Source organism: Salvelinus fontinalis, chromosome 19 (genome assembly GCF_029448725.1).
Source record: "Salvelinus fontinalis isolate EN_2023a chromosome 19, ASM2944872v1, whole genome shotgun sequence".
Lineage (NCBI taxonomy): Eukaryota > Metazoa > Chordata > Actinopteri > Salmoniformes > Salmonidae > Salvelinus > Salvelinus fontinalis.
Window position 1 is genome coordinate 55,100,993 of NC_074683.1, and position 19,902 is coordinate 55,120,894.

At 43.5% G+C, this 19,902-nt stretch overlaps 1 protein-coding gene across 2 annotated transcripts in view; it reads left to right on the forward strand.

Annotated features, from left to right (window-relative positions):
- dip2a (disco-interacting protein 2 homolog A) overlaps window positions 1–19,902 on the forward strand; it is a 341,096-nt gene that overhangs the window by 101,780 nt on the left and 219,414 nt on the right. For both annotated transcript variants that reach the window (XM_055871967.1, XM_055871968.1), the window contains exons 3-5: window positions 7,895–8,008; window positions 9,196–9,315; window positions 19,528–19,755. In XM_055871967.1, the coding sequence (XP_055727942.1) occupies window positions 7,895–8,008; window positions 9,196–9,315; window positions 19,528–19,755 (462 nt within the window). The remainder of the gene's footprint in view (window positions 1–7,894; window positions 8,009–9,195; window positions 9,316–19,527; window positions 19,756–19,902) is intronic.

A 19,902-nucleotide genomic window follows, 5' to 3' on the forward strand; every position in this document is an offset into this window, starting at 1 on the left:
AACGCAAGAGAAGTGACACAATTTCACCTGGTTAACATTTTACGGGTACACTTATGACAACATCCAGCTCAAAGTGCAGGGCGCGAAATTCAAAATCTATTTTTTTTTTTTAAATATTTAACTTTCACACATTAACAAGTCCAAGACACCAGATGAAAGGTGCACATCTTGTGAATCAAGCCAACATGTCCGATTTTTAAAATGTTTTACAGGGAAGACAAAATATGTAAATCTATTAGCTAACCACGTTAGCAAAAGACACAACTTTTCTATCTCCATCAGTTTCTTACTCCATCAGGTGCTATCACAAATTCGACCAAATAAAGATATAAATAGCCACTAACCAAGAAACAAATTCATCAGATGACAGTCTGATAACATATTTATTGTATAGCATATGTTTTGTTCGAAAAATGTGCATATTTCATGTATAAACCATAGTTTACATTTCAGCTACAATCCGAAATTGCACCGAAAGCAGCCATAATATTTACAGACACCGACGTCAAATAGCTAATTACTCATCATAAAACATTTCTGAAAAATACATAGTCTGCAGCAATTGAAAGACAGGCATCTTGTGATTCCAAACAATATTTCCGATTTATTAAATGTTTTACAGCGAAAACAAAATGTATCGCTATATTAGCGTAGCTACAATAGACACACAATTGGGCGCCCACGGCCAGTTCACATGCACGACAGATATATGAAATAACATCATAAAATGGGTCTTACTTTTGCTGATCTTTCATCAGAATGTTGAAGAAGGTGTCCTCTGTCCAGATGAGTCGTTGTTTCGATTCAGAATGGCAAATTTCCCTCTTCAATTAGCATTGGCACTAGCCGAGTGGCATAAATTTCTCCAACGTAAACACAGTCAGAGGACGGAACACGGCAAAACTCCCGAATAAAGTTTCAATAATCTGATTAAACTATATTGAAAAAACATACATTACGATGATATGGTCACATGTATCAAAAAAAATTTGAGCCGGAGATGTTAGCCGTTCGTTACCAAGGCAAAACAGAAGTCAATCCCACTTCCTTCAGAGTACCGGAAGTGGACGGTCACGTCAAAGAAATAGTTTTTTTTCCACCACAGACCAAGAAGAGCACAAAAAATGTATTCTCTGACATCCTCTTTACACCAATAGGAAGGCGTATAGAGTCTAAGTAGACTCCTAAGTGTCAAGACCATGTATAGGCGTCAAGTTGAAAAGAGCATCGATTTCTGACATTTCACTTCCTGGTCAGGAAAAGTGCTGCAGAAGGACTTCTGTTTCACTCAGATAAATAATTCCAACTGTTTTAGAAACTAGAAAGTGTTTTCTATCCAAAAAGAATAATAACATTCATATTGTACGAGCAAGAATTTGAGTAGGAGGCCGTTTGAAATGGGCACGATTTCACTGGCTACTCAACACTTTGCCTTGCAGCCATAAGAAGTTTTAATATTGCCTGCTAACCTGGATTTCCTTTAGTTAAATATGCAGGTTTAAAAATATATATTTCTGTGTATTGATTTTAAGAAAGGCATTGATGTTTATGGTTAGGTACACGTTGGAGCAACAACAGTCCTTTTTCCACAAATGCACACCGCATCGATATATGCAATGCAGGACACGCTAGATAAACTAGTAATATCATCAACTATGTGTAGTTAACTAGTGATTATGGTTGATTGATTGATTGTGTTTTATAAGATAAGTTTAATGCTAGCTAGCAACTTACCTTGGCTTCTACTGCATTCGCGTAACAGGCAGGCTCCTCGTGGAGTGCAATGTGAGGCAGGTGGTTAGAGCATTGGACTAGTTAACCGTAAGGTTGCAAGATTGAATCCCTGAGCTGACAAGGTACAAACCCTGAACAAGGCGGTTAACCCACTGTTCCTAGGCCGTCATTGAAAATAAGAACGTGTTCTTAATTGACTTGCCTCGTTAAATAAAGGTTTAAAAAATAAATAATAAATCGGTGTCCAAAAATACTAATTTCCGATTGTTATGAAAACTTGAAATCGGCCCTAATTAATCGGCCATTCCGATTAATCGGTCGACCTTTAGTCTAGGGTAGTGTTGAGTTGTCTAGGGCTACAGGGTCTAGGGTAGTGTTGAGTTGTCTAGGGCTACAGGGTCTAGGGTTGTGTTGAGTTGTCTAGGGCTACAGGGTCTAGGGTTGTGTTGAGTTGTCTAGGGCTACAGGGTCTAGGGTAGTGTTGAGTTGTCTAGGGCTACAAGGTCTAGGGTAGTGTTGAGTTGTCTAGGGCTACAGGGTCTAGGGTAGTGTTGAGTTGTCTAGGGCTACAAGGTCTAGGGTAGTGTTGAGTTGTCTAGGGCTACAGGGTCTAGGGTAGTGTTGAGTTGTCTAGGGCTACAGGGTCTAGGGTTGAGTTGTCTAGGGCTACAGGGTCTAGGGTTGAGTTGTCTAGGGCTACAGGGTCTAGGGTTGAGTTGTCTAGGGCTACAGGGTCTAGGGTTGAGTTGTCTAGGGCTACAGGGTCTAGGGTTGAGTTGTCTAGGGCTACAGGGTCTAGGGTAGTGTTGAGTTGTCTAGGGCTACAGGGTCTAGGGTTGAGTTGTCTAGGGCTACAGGGTCTAGGGTTGAGTTGTCTAGGGCTACAGGGTCTAGGGTAGTGTGGAGTTGTCTAGGGCTACAGGGTCTAGGGTTGTGTTGAGTTGTCTAGGGCTACAGGGTCTAGGGTAGTGTTGAGTTGTCTAGGGCTACAAGGTCTAGGGTAGTGTTGAGTTGTCTAGGGCTACAGGGTCTAGGGTAGTGTTGAGTTGTCTAGGGCTACAGGGTCTAGGGTAGTGTTGAGTTGTCTAGGGCTACAGGGTCTAGGGTAGTGTTGAGTTGTCTAGGGCTACAGGGTCTAGGGTAGTGTTGAGTTGTCTAGGGCTACAGGGTCTAGGGTAGTGTTGAGTGGTCTAGGGCTACAGGGTCTAGGGTTGAGTTGTCTAGGGCTACAGGGTCTAGGGTTGAGTTGTCTAGGGCTACAGGGTCTAGGGTTGAGTTGTCTAGGGCTACAGGGTCTAGGGTAGTGTGGAGTTGTCTAGGGCTACAGGGTCTAGGGTAGTGTTGAGTTGTCTAGGGCTACAGGGTCTAGGGTTGAGTTGTCTAGGGCTACAGGGTCTAGGGTTGTGTTGAGTTGTCTAGGGCTACAGGGTCTAGGGTAGTGTTGAGTTGTCTATGGCTACAGGGTCTAGGGTAGGGTTGTCTAGGGCTACAGGGTCTAGGGTAGTGTTGAGTTGTCTAGGGCTACAGGGTCTAGGGTTGAGTTGTCTAGGGCTACAGGGTCTAGGGTTGTGTTGAGTTGTCTAGGGCTACAGGGTCTAGGGTTGAGTTGTCTAGGGCTACAGGGTCTAGGGTAGTGTTGAGTTGTCTAGGGCTACAGGGTCTAGGGTTGAGTTGTCTAGGGCTACAGGGTCTAGGGTAGTGTTGAGTTGTCTAGGGCTACAGGGTCTAGGGTTGAGTTGTCTAGGGCTACAGGGTCTAGGGTAGTGTTGAGTTGTCTAGGGCTACAGGGTCTAGGGTTGAGTTGTCTAGGGCTACAGGGTCTAGGGTTGTGTTGAGTTGTCTAGGGCTACAGGGTCTAGGGTTGAGTTGTCTAGGGCTACATGGTCTAGGGTAGTGTTGAGTTGTCTAGGGCTACAGGGTCTAGGGTTGAGTTGTCTGGGGCTACAGGGTCTAGGGTTGAGTTGTCTAGGGCTACAGGGTCTAGGGTTGAGTTGTCTAGGGCTACAGGGTCTAGGGTAGTGTTGAGTTGTCTAGGGCTACAGGGTCTAGGGTAGTGTTGAGTTGTCTAGGGCTACAGGGTCTAGGGTTGAGTTGTCTAGGGATACAGGGTCTAGTGTTGAGTTGTCTAGGGCTACAGGGTCTAGTGTTGAGTTGTCTAGGGCTACAGGGTCTAGTGTTGAGTTGTCTAGGGCTACAGGGTCTAGGGTAGAGTTGTCTAGGGCTACAGGGTCTAGGGTAGTGTTGAGTTGTCTAGGGCTACAGGGTCTAGGGTTGAGTTGTCTAGGGCTACAGGGTCTAGGGTTGAGTTGTCTAGGGCTACAGGGTCTAGGGTTGAGTTGTCTAGGGCTACAGGGTCTAGGGTTGAGTTGTCTAGGGCTACAGGGTCTAGGGTAGTGTTGAGTTGTCTAGGGCTACAGGGTCTAGGGTAGTGTTGAGTTGTCTAGGGCTACAGGGTCTAGGGTAGTGTTGTCTAGGGCTACAGGGTCTAGGGTAGTGTTGAGTTGTCTAGGGCTACAGGGTCTAGTGTAGTGTTGAGTTGTCTAGGGCTACAGGGTCTAGGGTAGTGTTGACTTGTCTGGGGCTACAGGGTCTAGTGTAGTGTTGAGTTGTCTAGGGCTACAGGGTCTAGGGTTGAGTTGTCTAGGGCTACAGGGTCTAGGGTTGTCTTGGGCTACAGGGTCTAGGGTTGAGTTGTCTAGGGCTACAGGGTCTAGGGTAGTGTTGAGTTGTCTATGGCTACAGGGTCTAAGGTTGAGTTGTCTAGGGTAGTGTTGAGTTATCTAGGGCTACAGGGTCTAGGGTAGTGTTGAGTTGTCTAGGGCTACAGGGTCTAGGGTTGAGTTGTCTAGGGCTACAGGGTCTAGTGTTGAGTTGTCTAGGGCTACAGGGTCTAGGGTAGTGTTGAGTTGTCTAGGGCTACAGGGTCTAGGGTTGAGTTGTCTAGGGTAGTGTTGAGTTGTCTAGGGCTACAGGGTCTAGGGTAGTGTTGAGTTGTCTAGGGCTACAGGGTCTAGTGTTGAGTTGTCTAGGGCTACAGGGTCTAGGGTAGTGTTGACTTGTCTGGGGCTACAGGGTCTAGTGTAGTGTTGAGTTGTCTAGGGCTACAGGGTCTAGGGTTGAGTTGTCTAGGGCTACAGGGTCTAGGGTTGAGTTGTCTTGGGCTACAGGGTCTAGGGTTGAGTTGTCTAGGGCTACAGGGTCTAGGGTGGTGTTGAGTTGTCTATGGCTACAGGGTCTAGGGTTGAGTTGTCTAGGGCTACAGGGTCTAGGGTAGTGTTGAGTTGTCTAGGGCTAAAGGGTCTAGGGTTGAGTTGTCTAGGGCTACAGGGTCTAGTGTTGAGTTGTCTAGGGCTACAGGGTCTAGGGTAGTGTTGAGTTGTCTATGGCTACAGGGTCTAGGGTTGAGTTGTCTAGGGTAGTGTTGAGTTGTCTAGGGCTACAGGGTCTAGGGTAGTGTTGAGTTGTCTAGGGCTACAGGGTCTAGGGTTGAGTTGTCTAGGGCTACAGGGTCTAGGGTAGTGTTGAGTTGTCTAGGGCTACAGGGTCTAGGGTTGAGTTGTCTAGGGCTACAGGGTCTAGGGTTGTGTTGAGTTGTCTAGGGCTACAGGGTCTAGGGTTGAGTTGTCTAGGGCTACATGGTCTAGGGTAGTGTTGAGTTGTCTAGGGCTACAGGGTCTAGGGTTGAGTTGTCTGGGGCTACAGGGTCTAGGGTTGAGTTGTCTGGGGCTACAGGGTCTAGGGTTGAGTTGTCTAGGGCTACAGGGTCTAGGGTAGTGTTGAGTTGTCTAGGGCTACAGGGTCTAGGGTAGTGTTGAGTTGTCTAGGGCTACAGGGTCTAGGGTTGAGTTGTCTAGGGATACAGGGTCTAGTGTTGAGTTGTCTAGGGCTACAGGGTCTAGTGTTGAGTTGTCTAGGGCTACAGGGTCAAGTGTTGAGTTGTCTAGGGCTACAGGGTCTAGGGTAGAGTTGTCTAGGGCTACAGGGTCTAGGGTAGAGTTGTCTAGGGCTACAGGGTCTAGGGTAGTGTTGAGTTGTCTAGGGCTACAGGGTCTAGGGTTGAGTTGTCTAGGGCTACAGGGTCTAGGGTTGAGTTGTCTAGGGCTACAGGGTCTAGGGTTGAGTTGTCTAGGGCTACAGGGTCTAGGGTAGTGTTGAGTTGTCTAGGGCTACAGGGTCTAGGGTTGAGTTGTCTAGGGCTACAGGGTCTAGGGTAGTGTTGAGTTGTCTAGGGCTACAGGGTCTAGTGTAGTGTTGAGTTGTCTAGGGCTACAGGGTCTAGGGTAGTGTTGACTTGTCTGGGGCTACAGGGTCTAGTGTAGTGTTGAGTTGTCTAGGGCTACAGGGTCTAGGGTTGAGTTGTCTAGGGCTACAGGGTCTAGGGTTGAGTTGTCTTGGGCTACAGGGTCTAGGGTTGAGTTGTCTAGGGCTACAGGGTCTAGGGTAGTGTTGAGTTGTCTATGGCTACAGGGTCTAGGGTTGAGTTGTCTAGGGTAGTGTTGAGTTGTCTAGGGCTACAGGGTCTAGGGTAGTGTTGAGTTGTCTAGGGCTACAGGGTCTAGGGTTGAGTTGTCTAGGGCTACAGGGTCTAGTGTTGAGTTGTCTAGGGCTACAGGGTCTAGGGTAGTGTTGAGTTGTCTATGGCTACAGGGTCTAGGGTTGAGTTGTCTAGGGTAGTGTTGAGTTGTCTAGGGCTACAGGGTCTAGGGTAGTGTTGAGTTGTCTAGGGCTACAGGGTCTAGTGTTGAGTTGTCTAGGGCTACAGGGTCTAGGGTAGTGTTGACTTGTCTGGGGCTACAGGGTCTAGTGTAGTGTTGAGTTGTCTAGGGCTACCGGGTCTAGGGTTGAGTTGTCTAGGGCTACAGGGTCTAGGGTTGAGTTGTCTTGGGCTACAGGGTCTAGGGTTGAGTTGTCTAGGGCTACAGGGTCTAGGGTGGTGTTGAGTTGTCTATGGCTACAGGGTCTAGGGTTGAGTTGTCTAGGGCTACAGGGTCTAGGGTAGTGTTGAGTTGTCTAGGGCTACAGGGTCTAGTGTTGAGTTGTCTAGGGCTACAGGGTCTAGGGTAGTGTTGAGTTGTCTATGGCTACAGGGTCTAGGGTTGAGTTGTCTAGGGTAGTGTTGAGTTGTCTAGGGCTACAGGGTCTAGGGTAGTGTTGAGTTGTCTAGGGCTACAGGGTCTAGTGTTGAGTTGTCTAGGGCTACAGGGTCTAGGGTAGTGTTGAGTTGTCTAGGGTAGTGTTGAGTTGTCTATGGCTACAGGGTCTAGGGTTGAGTTGTCTAGGGTAGTGTTGAGTTGTCTGGGGCTACAGGGTCTAGGGTTGAGTTGTCTAGGGCTACAGGGTCTAGGGTTGAGTTGTCTAGGGCTACAGGGTCTAGGGTTGAGTTGTCTAGGGCTACAGGGTCTAGGGTTGAGTTGTCTAGGGCTACAGGGTCTAGGGTTGAGTTGTCTAGGGCTACAGGGTCTAGGGTTGAGTTGTCTAGGGCTACAGGGTCTAGTGTTGAGTTGTCTAGGGCTACAGGGTCTAGGGTAGTGTTGAGTTGTCTAGGGCTACAGGGTCTAGGGTAGTGTTGAGTTGTCTAGGGCTACAGGGTCTAGGGTAGTGTTGAGTTGTCTAGGGCTACAGGGTCTAGGGTTGAGTTGTCTAGGGCTACAGGGTCTAGGGTTGAGTTGTCTAGGGCTACAGGGTCTAGGTTTGAGTTGTCTAGGGCTACAGCGTCTAGGGTAGTGTTGAGTTGTCTAGGGTAGTGTTGAGGTGTCTTGCTCCCTCGTCTTACCACACCAAGCCCTGTATTTTCTTAAGTTTTGTCCAAAATAAATCAGGTTAGCCGCTAATGCTATTAGCTTGTTAGCGAAATGTAATCTAAGTCAGAACAAACGTAGCTATCTTATCCAGCCTGATACCAGGTGTAGGCCTAGATCAGCATGATGTTTGTGTGCAACGGTATCTTCTAGAACAAAGAGGAATAGGCTAAGCTTGAATATGTTACTATGTAACATCCAATTAGTGGATTTGTTGTCATGTCAATCTACAATGTACTCAGTGTTGCCCACTATTCCAACTATAGAATTAGAATAATCATTTTATTTCCCTGAAACACCAGACGTCATGTCAGGGTTAGAGGTAAATGTGTCTCATTGTGTGTTACTGTGTCTCTGTGTAGAACCATCTCTGCAGAAGGAGAACAGGACCCAGACATCATCTCAGGCTGCTCCACCAGGATCCAAACACAACAAGTCTCGGGCCACCAACACACGGGATGAACGCTTCAGATCTGGTAAGAGGACAATCCTACAGGATCAGATGGACTGGGGGGGTTGTCTATGACTATGGTGGCTGGAGTCTTTGACAATTTTTAGGGCCTTCTGGCACCGCCTGGTATAGATGTCCTGGATGGCAGGAAGCTTGACCCCAGTGATGTACTGGGCCATTCGCACTACCCTCTGTAATGCCTTGCAGTCAGAGGCCGAGCAGTTGCCATACCAGGCAGTGATGCAACCAGTCAGGATGCTCTCGATGGTGCAGCTGTAGAACGTTTTTGAGGATCTGTTGACCCATACCAAATCCTTTCAGTCTCCTGAGGGGGAATAGGCTTTGTCGTGCCCTCTTCACGACTGTCTTGGTGTGCTTGGACCATGTTAGTTTGTTGGTGATGAGGACACCAAGGAACTTGAAGCTCTCAACCTGCTTCTCTATGAGAATGGGGGCGTGCTCAGTCTTTTTCCTGTAGTCCACAATCATCTCCTATGTGTTGATCACATTGAGGGAGAGGTTGTTGTCCTGGCACCACACGACCAGGTCTCTGGCCTCCTCCCTATAGGCTGTCTCATCGTTGTCTGTGATCAGGCCTAACGCTGTTGTCATCTGCAAACTTGATGATGGCGTTGGAGTCGTGCCTGGCCATGCAGTCATGAGTGAACAGGGAGTACAGGAGGGGACTGATCACGCACCCCTGAGGTGCCCCCTTCTTGAGGATCAGCGGGGCGGATGTGTTGTTACCTACCCTTGACACCTGGGGGCAGCTTGTCAGGAAGTCCAGGATCCAGTTGTAGAGGGAGGTGTTTAGTCCCAGGGTCCTTAGCTTATTGATGAGCTGTGCCGGTACTATCGTGTTGAACGCTGAGCTGTAGTCAATGAATAGCATTCAGATCTGGTAAGAGGACCATCATACAGGATCAGATGGACTTAGTCTGTGTCTGGGAAACTGCCCCTATGTCTAGTCCTGGACTGAACATCAAGCTCAAAGGAGAATTTCTATTGGAAATGCCTTTTACTCCAGGATTTGGCTTGTCTGTCCTGGGAACCACCCCTAAATGTGTATTATGGTTGGGATAAGACTTTCAGGTGTCTGTTCCAATGCTGACAAAACCTAAAGGATGTTTTTCAGGAAGTGTTCACACAGTGCATGCAGGATATGTATGATACTGTGTAATAAAAGTTTGCGTGATCTTTGTGTTTGTCTAGACCTGCATACAGAAGCCGTTCACGCTGCCTTGGCCAAGTACAAAGAGCGGAAGATGCCAATGCCCTCCAAGAGACGCTCTGTTCTAGTTCAGTCCTCTGTAGAGGCATGCACTCCCCCAGGTAAGATCATACTACATTACCCAGAACTCACCTGGGCTTTAAACCGTACCCCCTGCTACCCACAACCCATCTGGACCTTAGATCAGATCCTAACATAGGTCACCACAGTGAAACTGTCTGTCTGGTGCTCGGACTGTTGGTGTTGCCAATTCAGCAGAATTGAACCATTGCCTGCAACATGGAAAAGTTTGTTGCGTCAAATGGAGAAAACAAATTGAACATTATTTTACAGTTATGGGATAATCACTACATGTTGATAAGATCCTCTGAGCTGGTAAAGGTTGGCCACGCTGTTCTGCTTTTGTTTAACTTCTCTCGGGTATGTGGGACGGTAGCGTCCCACCTCGTCAACAGCCAGTGAAACTGCAGGGCGCCAAATTCAAAACAACAGAAATCCTCAAACATACAAGTATTTTACACAATTTTAAAGATACACTTGTTGTAAATCCAGCCACAGTGTCCGATTTTCAAAAAGGTTTTACGACGAAAGCACACCAAACGATTATGTTAGGTCACCACCAAGTCACAGAAAAACACAGCCATTTTTCCCGCCAAAGAGAGGAGTAACAAAAAGCAGAAATAGAGATAAAATTAATCACTAACCTTTGATGATCTTCATCAGATGACACTCATAGGACTTCATGTTACACATTACATGTATGTTTTGTTCGGTAAAGTTCATATTTATATCCAAAAATCGTATTCTACATTGGTGTGTCCAGTAGTTCCAAAACATGCATAATACTCATAATAAACATTGATAAAAGATACAAGTGTTATACATGGAACTTTAGATCAACTTCTCCTTAATGCAACCGCTGTGTCAGATTTCAAAAAAAGCTTTACCGAAAAAGCACACCATGCAATAATCTGAGTACAGCGCTCAGAGACCAAAACAAGCCATACAGATATCCGCCATGTTGTGGAGTCAACAGAAGTCAGAAATAGCATTATAAATATTCACTTACCTTTGATGATCTTCATCAGAATGCACTCCCAGGAATCCCAGTTCCACAATAAATGTTTGTTTTGTTCGATGAAGTCCATCATTTGTCCAAATACCTCCTTTTTGTTCGCGTGTTTAGTACCGAAATCCAAATTCACGATGAGCAGGCCATACGAAAAGTCAAACAATTCCATTACAGTTCGTAGAAACATGTCAAACAATGTATAGAATCAATCTTTAGGATGTTTTTAACATACATCTTCAATGATGTTTCAACCGGAGAATTCCTTTGTCTTTAGAAAGGAAAAGGAACGCAGCTACCTCTCACGGGGGCGCGCCTGAGTGAGGTCATGGCACTCTGCCAGACATCTGGTTGAAACAGCTCTCATTCTCTCCCCGTTCACAGTAGAAGCCTCAAACAAGGTTCTAAAGACTGTTGACATCTAGTGGAAGCCTTAGGAAGTGCAATATGACCCCATAGACACTGTATATTGGATAGGCAAAGACTTGAAAACCTACAAACCTCAGATTTCCCACTTCCTGGTTGTGTTTTTTTCTCAGGTTTCTGCCTGCCATATGAGTTCTGTTATACTCAGACATCATTCAAACAGTTTTAGAAACTTCAGAGGGTTTTCTATCCAAATCTACTAATAATATGCATATCTTAGCTTCTGGGCCTGAGTAGCAGGCAGTTTATGTCAATCAAATCAACCAGGTGTAGACTAACCATGAAATGTTAATGATGGGTCCCTCACCCCACGAAATGTTAATGACGGGTCCCTCACCCCATGAAATGTTAATGACGGGTTCCTCACCCCATGAAATGTTAATGACGGGTTCCTCACCCCATGAAATGTTAATGACGGGTCCCTAACCCCATGAAATGTTAATGACGGGTCCCTCACCCAATGAAATGTTAATGACGGGTCCCTCACCCCATGAAATGTTAATGACGGGTCCCTCACCCCATGGAATGTTAATGACGGGTCCCTCACCCCATGAAATGTTAATGACGGGTCCCTCACCCCATGAAATGTTAACTTCTCTGGGGCAGGTGGGATGCAAACGTCCCACCGGTCAATAGCCAGGGAAAATACAGCGCGCCATATTCAAATAACATGATATAAAAATCAAACTTTCATTAAATCACACATGTAAGATACCAAATTAAAGCTACACTCGTTGTGAATCCAGCCAACGTCAGATTTCAAAAAGGCTTTTCGGCGAAAGCATAAGATGCTATTATCTGATGATAGCACAACAGTAAACAAAGAGAGTAGCATAATTCAACACTGCAAGCACGACACAAAACGCCCTTAAAGTCCCCAGCTACGATGAATGCAGCCTCAGGGTGTGTGGTTTCCAGTTTACAGAGAGTCAGATAAAGTTCGTTCAGGGCCATCGATGTGTCTGCTTGGGGGGGAATATATACGGCTGTGATTATAATCGAAGAGAATTCCCTTGGTAGATAATGCGGTCGACATTTGATTGTGAGGAATTCTAGATCAGGTGAACAGAATGACTTGAGTTCCTGTATGTTGTTATGATCACACCACGTCTCGTTAATCATAAGGCATACACCCCCGCCCCTCTTCTTACCAGAAAGATGTTTGTTTCTGTCGGCGCGATGCGTGAAGAAACCAGCTGGCTGCACCGACTCCGTTAGCGTCTCTCGCGTAAGCCATGTTTCCGTGAAGCAAAGGACGTTACAGTCTCTGATATCTCTCTGGAAAGCTACCCTTGCTCGGATTTCATCAACCTTATTGTCAAGAGACTGGACATTGGCGAGTAGTATGCTAGGGAGTGGAGCGCGATGTGCCCGTCTCCGAAGCCTGACCAGGAGACCGCTTCGTTTGCCTCTTTTACGGCGTCGTTGTTTAGGGTCACCGGCTGGGATCAGATCCATTGTATTGGGTGGAAGGCAAAACACAGGATCCGCTTCGGGAGAGTCATATTCCTGGTTGTAACGATGGTGAGTTGACGTTGCTCTTATATTCAGTAGTTCCTCCCGACTGTATGTAATGAAACCTAAGATTACCTGGGGTACCAATGTAAGGAATAACACATAAAAAAACAAAATACTGCATATTTCCCTAGGAACGCGAAGCGGCCATCTCGGTCGGAAGTATGTCAATTTAGCCTCAAATAAATAATGAAACATGTTCAATTTGTTTTAAATAATGCAAAAACAAAGTGTTGGAGAAGAAAGTAAAAGTGCAATATGTGCCATGTAAGAAAGCTAACGTTTAAGTTCCTTGCTCAGAACATGAGAACATATGAAAGCTGGTGGTTCCTTTTAACATGACTCTTCAATATTCCCAGGTAAGAGGTTTTAGGTTGTAGTTATTATAGGACTATTTCTCTCTATACCATTTGTATTTCATATACCTTTGACTATTGGATGTTCTTATAGGCACTTTAGTATTGCCAGTGTAACGTTATAGCTTCCACCCCTCTCCTCGCTCCTACCTGGGCTCGAACCAGGAACACATCGACAACAGCCACCCTCGAAGCAGCGTTACCCATGCAGAGCAAGGGGAACAACCACTCCAAGGCTCAGAGCGAGTGACGTTTGAAACGCTATTAGCGCGCACCCCGCTAACTAGCTAGCCATTTCACCTCGGTTACACCAGCCTAATCTCGGGAGATGATAGGCTTGAATTTATAAACAGCAGAGCTGCTGGCAAAAAGTACGAAAGTGCTGTTTGAATGAATGCTAACGAGCCTGCTGGTGCCTACCACCGCTTAGTAAGACTGCTCTATCAAATCATAGACTTAGTTATAACATATAACACAGAAATACGAGCCTTAGGTCATTAATATGGTCGAATCCGGAAAATATCACCTCGAAAACAAAACATTTATTCTTTCAGTGAAATATGGAACCGTTCCGTATTTTATCTAACGGGTGGCATCCATCAGTCTAAATATTCCTGTTATATTGCACAACCTTCAATGTTATGTCATAATTACGTGAAATTCTGGCAAATTAGTTCGCAATGAGCCAGACGGCCCAAACTGTTGCATATACCCTGACTGCGTGCAATGAACGCAAGAGAAGTGACACAATTTCACCTGGTTAATATTGCCTGCTAACCTGGATTTCTTTTAGTTAAATATGCAGGTTTAAAAATATATATTTCTGTGTATTGATTTTAAGAAAGGCATTGATGTTTATGGTTAGGTACACGTTGGAGCAACGACAGTCCTTTTTCGCGAATGCGCACCGCATCGATTATATGCAACGCAGGACACGCTATATAAACTAGTAATATCATCAACCATGTGTAGTTAACTAGTGATTATGATTGATTGTTTTTTATAAGATACATTTAATGCTAGCTAGCAACTTACCTTGGCTTCTTACTGCATTCGCGTAACAGGCGGGCTCCTCCTGAATCCCTGAGCTGACCAGGTAAAAATCTGTCGTTCTGCCCCTGAACAAGGCAGTTAACCCACCGTTCCTAGTCCGTCATTGAAAATAAGAATGTGTTCTTAACTTCTCTAGGGTAGGGGGCAGCATTCGGACTTTTGGATGAAAAGCATGCCCAAATGAAACTGCTTTTTACTCAGGCCTAGAAGATATGATATAAACATAATTGGTAGATTTGGATAGAAAACACTCTAAAGTTTCCAAAACTGTTAAAATAGTGTCTGTGAGTATAACAGAACTGATTTGGCAGGTGAAAACCTGAGAAAAATCAATTCGGGAAGTTTTTTTATTTTTTATTTAATTTTTTCTATTCAATGCCATTGCAGTATCCATTGACTTAGGACTCTAATTGCAGTTCCTATGCCTTCCACTAGATGTCAACAGTCTTTAGAAATTGTTTCAGGCTTGTATTCTGAAAATTGAGGAAGTAAGAGCAGTCTGAATGAGTGGACCCTAAAGTGTCACAGAGCTTTTTCATGCGCGCGACCTTTTATATATATATATATATTTATATATATATATATATTTATATATATATATATATATATATATTACCTTTTATATTGACAACGTTATTGTCCGTTTGAAATATTATCGATTATTTAGGCTAAAAACAACCTGAGGATTGAATATAAACAACGTTTGACGTGTTTCTATGAACTTTACGGATACAGTTTGGATTTTGTCTGCCTTTTTTGACTGTTTCAGCCTGTGGATTACTGAAGAAAAACAAAACAGAGGTTTTTGGATATAAAGAGACTTTATCAAACAAAAGGAACATTTATTGAGTAAATTAATGTCTGCTGAGTGGAACCATATGAAGATCATCAAAGGTAAGGGATTCATTTTATCTCTATTTCTGACTTGTGTAACTCTTCTACTTGGCTGGTTACTGTTTGTAATGATTTGTCTGCTGGGCTATGTTCTCAAATAATCGTAAGGTATGCTTTCGCCGTAAAGCATTTTTAAAATCTGATACCGTGGTTGGATTCACAAGAAGTTAATCTTTAAACCTATGTAAAATATATGTTTTGTTTTCTGAATTTTTATACTGAGTATTTCTGTATTTGAATTTGGCGCCCAGCAGTTTCACTGGCTGTTGAAGAGGTGGGACGCTACCGTCTCACGTACCCTAGCGAAGTTAACTGACTTGCCTAGTTAAATAAAGGTGTAATTATTTTTATTTAAAAAATAAATAAAATCTGCCAAATCGGTGTCCAAAAATACCGATTTCCGATTGTTATGAAAACGTGAAATCGGCCCTGATTAATCGGCCATTCTGATTAATCGGTCGACCTCTAATAATAATTCTACTAGCAAATTGTTTATTTTATTTATAATCTATAATCTGTTGAAATTCAGAAAAGAAAGGTTCAGATCTTTTGTGAAACGGCATAGTTGAAAAATATATGGCAAATAGAAATGGATGGGATTATTGAATGGAGCTGAAGGTTGGGACTAATAACAAATAATAACAAGAGAACTAATGTAAAACATACTGTGTCTGTAAAATGTATATAGGTTCAGAACTTTTGTGAAAGAAATTGATGGCAGAGGATGAAGTTCGAGAAAGGACAGGAGTAAAAACCAAAAATATTTAACTATTGTAAAATAAGCTGTTCCTGTAAAATGTGTATAGTATATACAGTTGAAGTCGGAAATTTACATACACCTTAGCCAAATACATTTAAACTCAGTTTTTCACAATTCCTGACATTTAATCCAAGTAAAAATTCCCTGTTTTAGGTCAGTTAGGATCACCACTTTATTTTAAGAATGTGAAATGTCAGAATAATGGTAGAGAATTAATTTCTTTCAGCTTTTATTTCTTTCATAACATTCCCAGTGGGTCAGAATTTTACATACACTCAATTAGTATTTGGTAGCATTGCCTTTAAATTGTTTTACTTGGGTCAAATGTTTTGGGTAGTCTTCCACAAGCTTCCCACAATAAATTGGGTGAATTATGGCCCATTCCTACTGACAGAGCTGGTGTAACCGAGTCAGGTTTGTAGGCCTCCTTGCTCGCACACGCTTTTTCAGTTCTGCTCACACATTTTCTATGGGATTGAGGTCAGGGCTTTGTGATGGCCACTCCAATACCTTGACTTTGTTGTCCTTAAGCCATTTTGCCACAACTTTGGAAGTATGCTTGGGGTCATTGTCCATTTGGAAGACCCATTTGCGACCAAGCTTTTGAGAAATGGCTTCTTCCTTGCTGAGCGGCCTTTCAGGTTATGTCGATATAGGACTCGTTTTACTGTGGATATAGATACTTTTGTACCAGTTTCCTCCAGCATCTTCACAAGGTCCTTTGCTGTTGTTCTGGGATTGAATTGCACTTGTCACACCAAAGTATGTTCATCTCTAGGAGACAGAACGTGTCTCCTTCCTGAGCGGTGTGACGGCTGCGTGGTCCCATGGTGTTTATACTTGCGTACTATTGTTTGTACAGATGAACGTGGTACCTTCAGGCTTTTGGAAACTTCTAACGTCTTGGCTGATTTCTTTAGATTTTCCCATGATGTCAAGCAGGCACTGAGTTTGAAGGTAGGCCTTGAAATACATCCACAGGTACACCTCCAATTGACTCAAATGATGTCAATTAGCCTATCAGAAGCTTCTAAAGCCATGACATAATTTTCTGGAATTTTCCAAGCTGTTTAAAGGCACAGTCAACTTAGTGTATGTAAACTTCTCACCCACTGGAATTGTGATACAGTGAATTATAAGTGAAATAATCTGTCTGTAAACAATTGTTGGAAAAATACTTGTGTCATGCACAAAGTAGATGTCCTAACCGACTTGCCAAAACTATAGTTTGTTAACAAGACATTTGTGGAGTGTTTGAAAAACGAGTTTTAATGACTCCAACCCAAGTGAACTTAAGTGAATGTAAACTTCTGACTTCAACTGTTGGAAGTAGAAGCCAGTGGTGGTGTTCGTTAGTTTACTCCAATTAGGGGAGGGGTGGTAGGGTTAGAAAGTGATAAAGGAAAATATATTTGAAAGATGTGTATTTATATGCATGTATTACCAGTACCAGTCAGGAATTTGGACACACCTACTCATTCCAAGGTTTTTCTTTATTTTTTTACTATTTTCTACATTGTAGAATAATGGTGAAGACATCAAAACTATGAAATAACACATTCGACAAATTAACTTTTTAACAAGGCACAACTGTTAATTGAAATTCATTCCAGGTGACTACCTCATGAAGCTGGTGTGAACCTTGAGCAAAGCTGTCATCAAGGCAAACAGTGGCTACTTTGAAGAATCTTAAATATAAAATATATTTTTATTTGTTTAACACTTTTTTGGCTACTACATAATTCCATATGTGTTATTTCATAGTTTTGATGTCTTCACTATTATTCTACAACATAGAAAATAGTAACAATAAAGAAAAACCCTTGAATGAGTTGGTGTGTCCATAATTTTGACTGGTACTGTATTTATCTGTATATGTACACTACCGTTCAAAAGTTTGGGGTCACTTAGAAATGTCCTTGTTTTTGAAAGAAAAGCACATTTTTGGTCCATTTAGAATAACATCAAATTGATCAGAATTAGTGTAGACATTGTTAATGTTGTAAATGACTATTGTAGCAGGAAATGGCAGATTTTTTTAATAGAATATCTACATAGGCGTACAGAGGCCCATTATCAGCAACCATCACTCCTGTGTTCCAATGGCACATTGTGTTAGCTAATCCAAGTTGATCATTTTAAAAGGCTAATTGATCATTAGAAAACCCTTTTGTAGTTATGTTAGCACAGCTGGAAACTGTTGTTCTGATTAAAGAAACAATAAAACTGGCCTTCAGACTAGTTGAGTATCTGGAGCATCAGCATTTGTGGGTTCGATTACAGGCTCAAAATGGCCAGAAACAAATAACTTTATTCTGAAACCCATCAGTCTATTCTTGTTCTGAGAAATGAAGGCTATTCCATGCGAGAAATTGCCAAGAAACTGAAGATCTGGTACAATGCTGTTTCCTACTCCCTTTCACAGAACAGCGCAAACTGTTTCTAACCAGAATAGAAAGAGGAGTGGGAGGCCCCGGTGCACAACTGAGCAAGAGGACAAATACATTAGAGTGTCTAGTTTGTGAAACAGACGCCTCAAGTCCTCAACTGACAGCTTCATTAAATAGTACCCGCAAAACACCAGTCTCAACGTCAACAGTGAAGAGGCGACTCCAGGATGCTGGCTTTCTAGGCAGAGTTCCTCTGTCCAGTGTCTGTGTTCTTTTGCCCATCTTAATCTTTTATTTTTATTGGCCAGTCTGAGATATGGCTTTTTCTTTGCAACTCTGCCTAGAAGGCCAGCATCCCGGAGGTCGCTTCATCACTGTTGAAATATATGGGGGATTGGAAATGATGCAGACAATTACATTGATGAAAGCTACAATCAATCTGCTATATTAAAGCTGATCTACCCCCCCCCCCCCAAAAATGTATAAAAAGACCAGCGAGGTTTTCCAATGCCTCACAAAGAAGGGCACCTATTGGTAGATGGGTAGAAATGATCAACAATCAACTTGACAGTGCTTAATGGATTATAGAAGTAACAATGGGAAAAATGATTGTACAGTCCAGGTGTGCAAAGCTCTTAGACTTACTCAGAAAGACTCACAGCTGTCATCGACGCCAAAGGTGGTGTTTTAAGGTATTGACTCAGGGGTGTGAATACTTATCAAAATGAGATTCATTAATTTTCAATAAAAACATGTTTTCACTTTTGCCTTTAAAGGGTATTGTGTGTTGATACATTTAAATAAATTAAATATATTTTGAATTCAGGCTGTAACAACAAAATGTGGAATTAGTCGAGGGGTGTGAATACCTTTGGAAGCCACTGTATTTCATCTGTCGCCTAATAAACTGCATGCTTTCCTGAGTCGTAGTGGGAGGACCACACACCATGTCACGTGACTTCAAGTTTACTTCCATATGGTGGTTATTAAATACATTATTGCACATTAAGGTGTTTCCACCGCCATTTCTCGTGTAATTAATTGTACAAAAAGATCCCACCATGCCGAATGAACAAATGATCTGTCGGCATTTATAAAATGATTCCGAAACGTTCTGTTTCCATCACAGCTGTCGTGATGCGCTTTTATACGGTATGGCCCCTATAGATTTATTTGCGTTTTTTATTGTTGGACATAAGACTAAAAACACTAGAACAATCAGCTCCCAAGTGATTTCCATTTGAGAAATCTCTTCCAAATTATTCCCACGCATAAAATATTGATAGATATATGTGATCCTCTGTTTCTTCCTCCCCCGCAGAGCCTGGTTCCTCTCTAGGTTTCTTCCAAGGTCCAGCCTTTCTAGGGAGTTTTTCCAAGCCACCGTGCTTCCACACCTGCATTGCTTGCTGTTTGGGGGTTTTAGGCTGGGTTTCTGTACCCCACTTTGAGATATCAGCTGATGTAAAAAGGGCTTTATAAATACATTTGATTGATATACAAATGTAAGAAAAGTTAGAAATTATGTTTTGGTCAAATAGTATATCTGTTTAGGCTTCTTGCGGTCAATGTAAGCATGTATGGGCCCCCGACCATCCGTTCAAGAAAACATCGGCCCGTGGCTGAATCTAATTGATGATCCCTGGTAAGGGTTTCAGTCCGTCTCGTCCCCTAGTTTCCATTCTCCACTCTTCCAAGGCATGAGTTGGTTGCATAATATTAGAATAACTCGATGGGCCCAGTTCACAAGTAGTGCACTGCATAGGGAACAGGGTGCCATTTGGGACGTGGTACTTCCTGTCTCTGCTGTGACCCTGCCTCCCTACCTGTTTTGACCTCTGACCTCACAGACACGTCCTCGGCGTCAGAAGACGAGGGTTCACTGCGTCGTGCGGGCCGGATGGTGTCCTCCACGCCGTACCAGAACCACCCGGCGCCGAACGTAGAACACTGGTTTAACAGAGTCATCCAGGGTTCCTCCACCTCCTCCTCGGCATCCTCCACCTCATCCCATCCTGGAGGGAGGGTCCACGCTACCACAGCCGTGCTGGCTGATCTCATGGCATACACCCAGATAGGTAAAACATCTTTACCTAACCACACCTAACTACACCCAGATAGGTAAAACATCTTTACCTAACTACACCCAGATAGGTAAAACATCTTTACCTAACCACACCCAGATAGGTAAAACATCTTTACCTAACCACACCTAACTACACCCA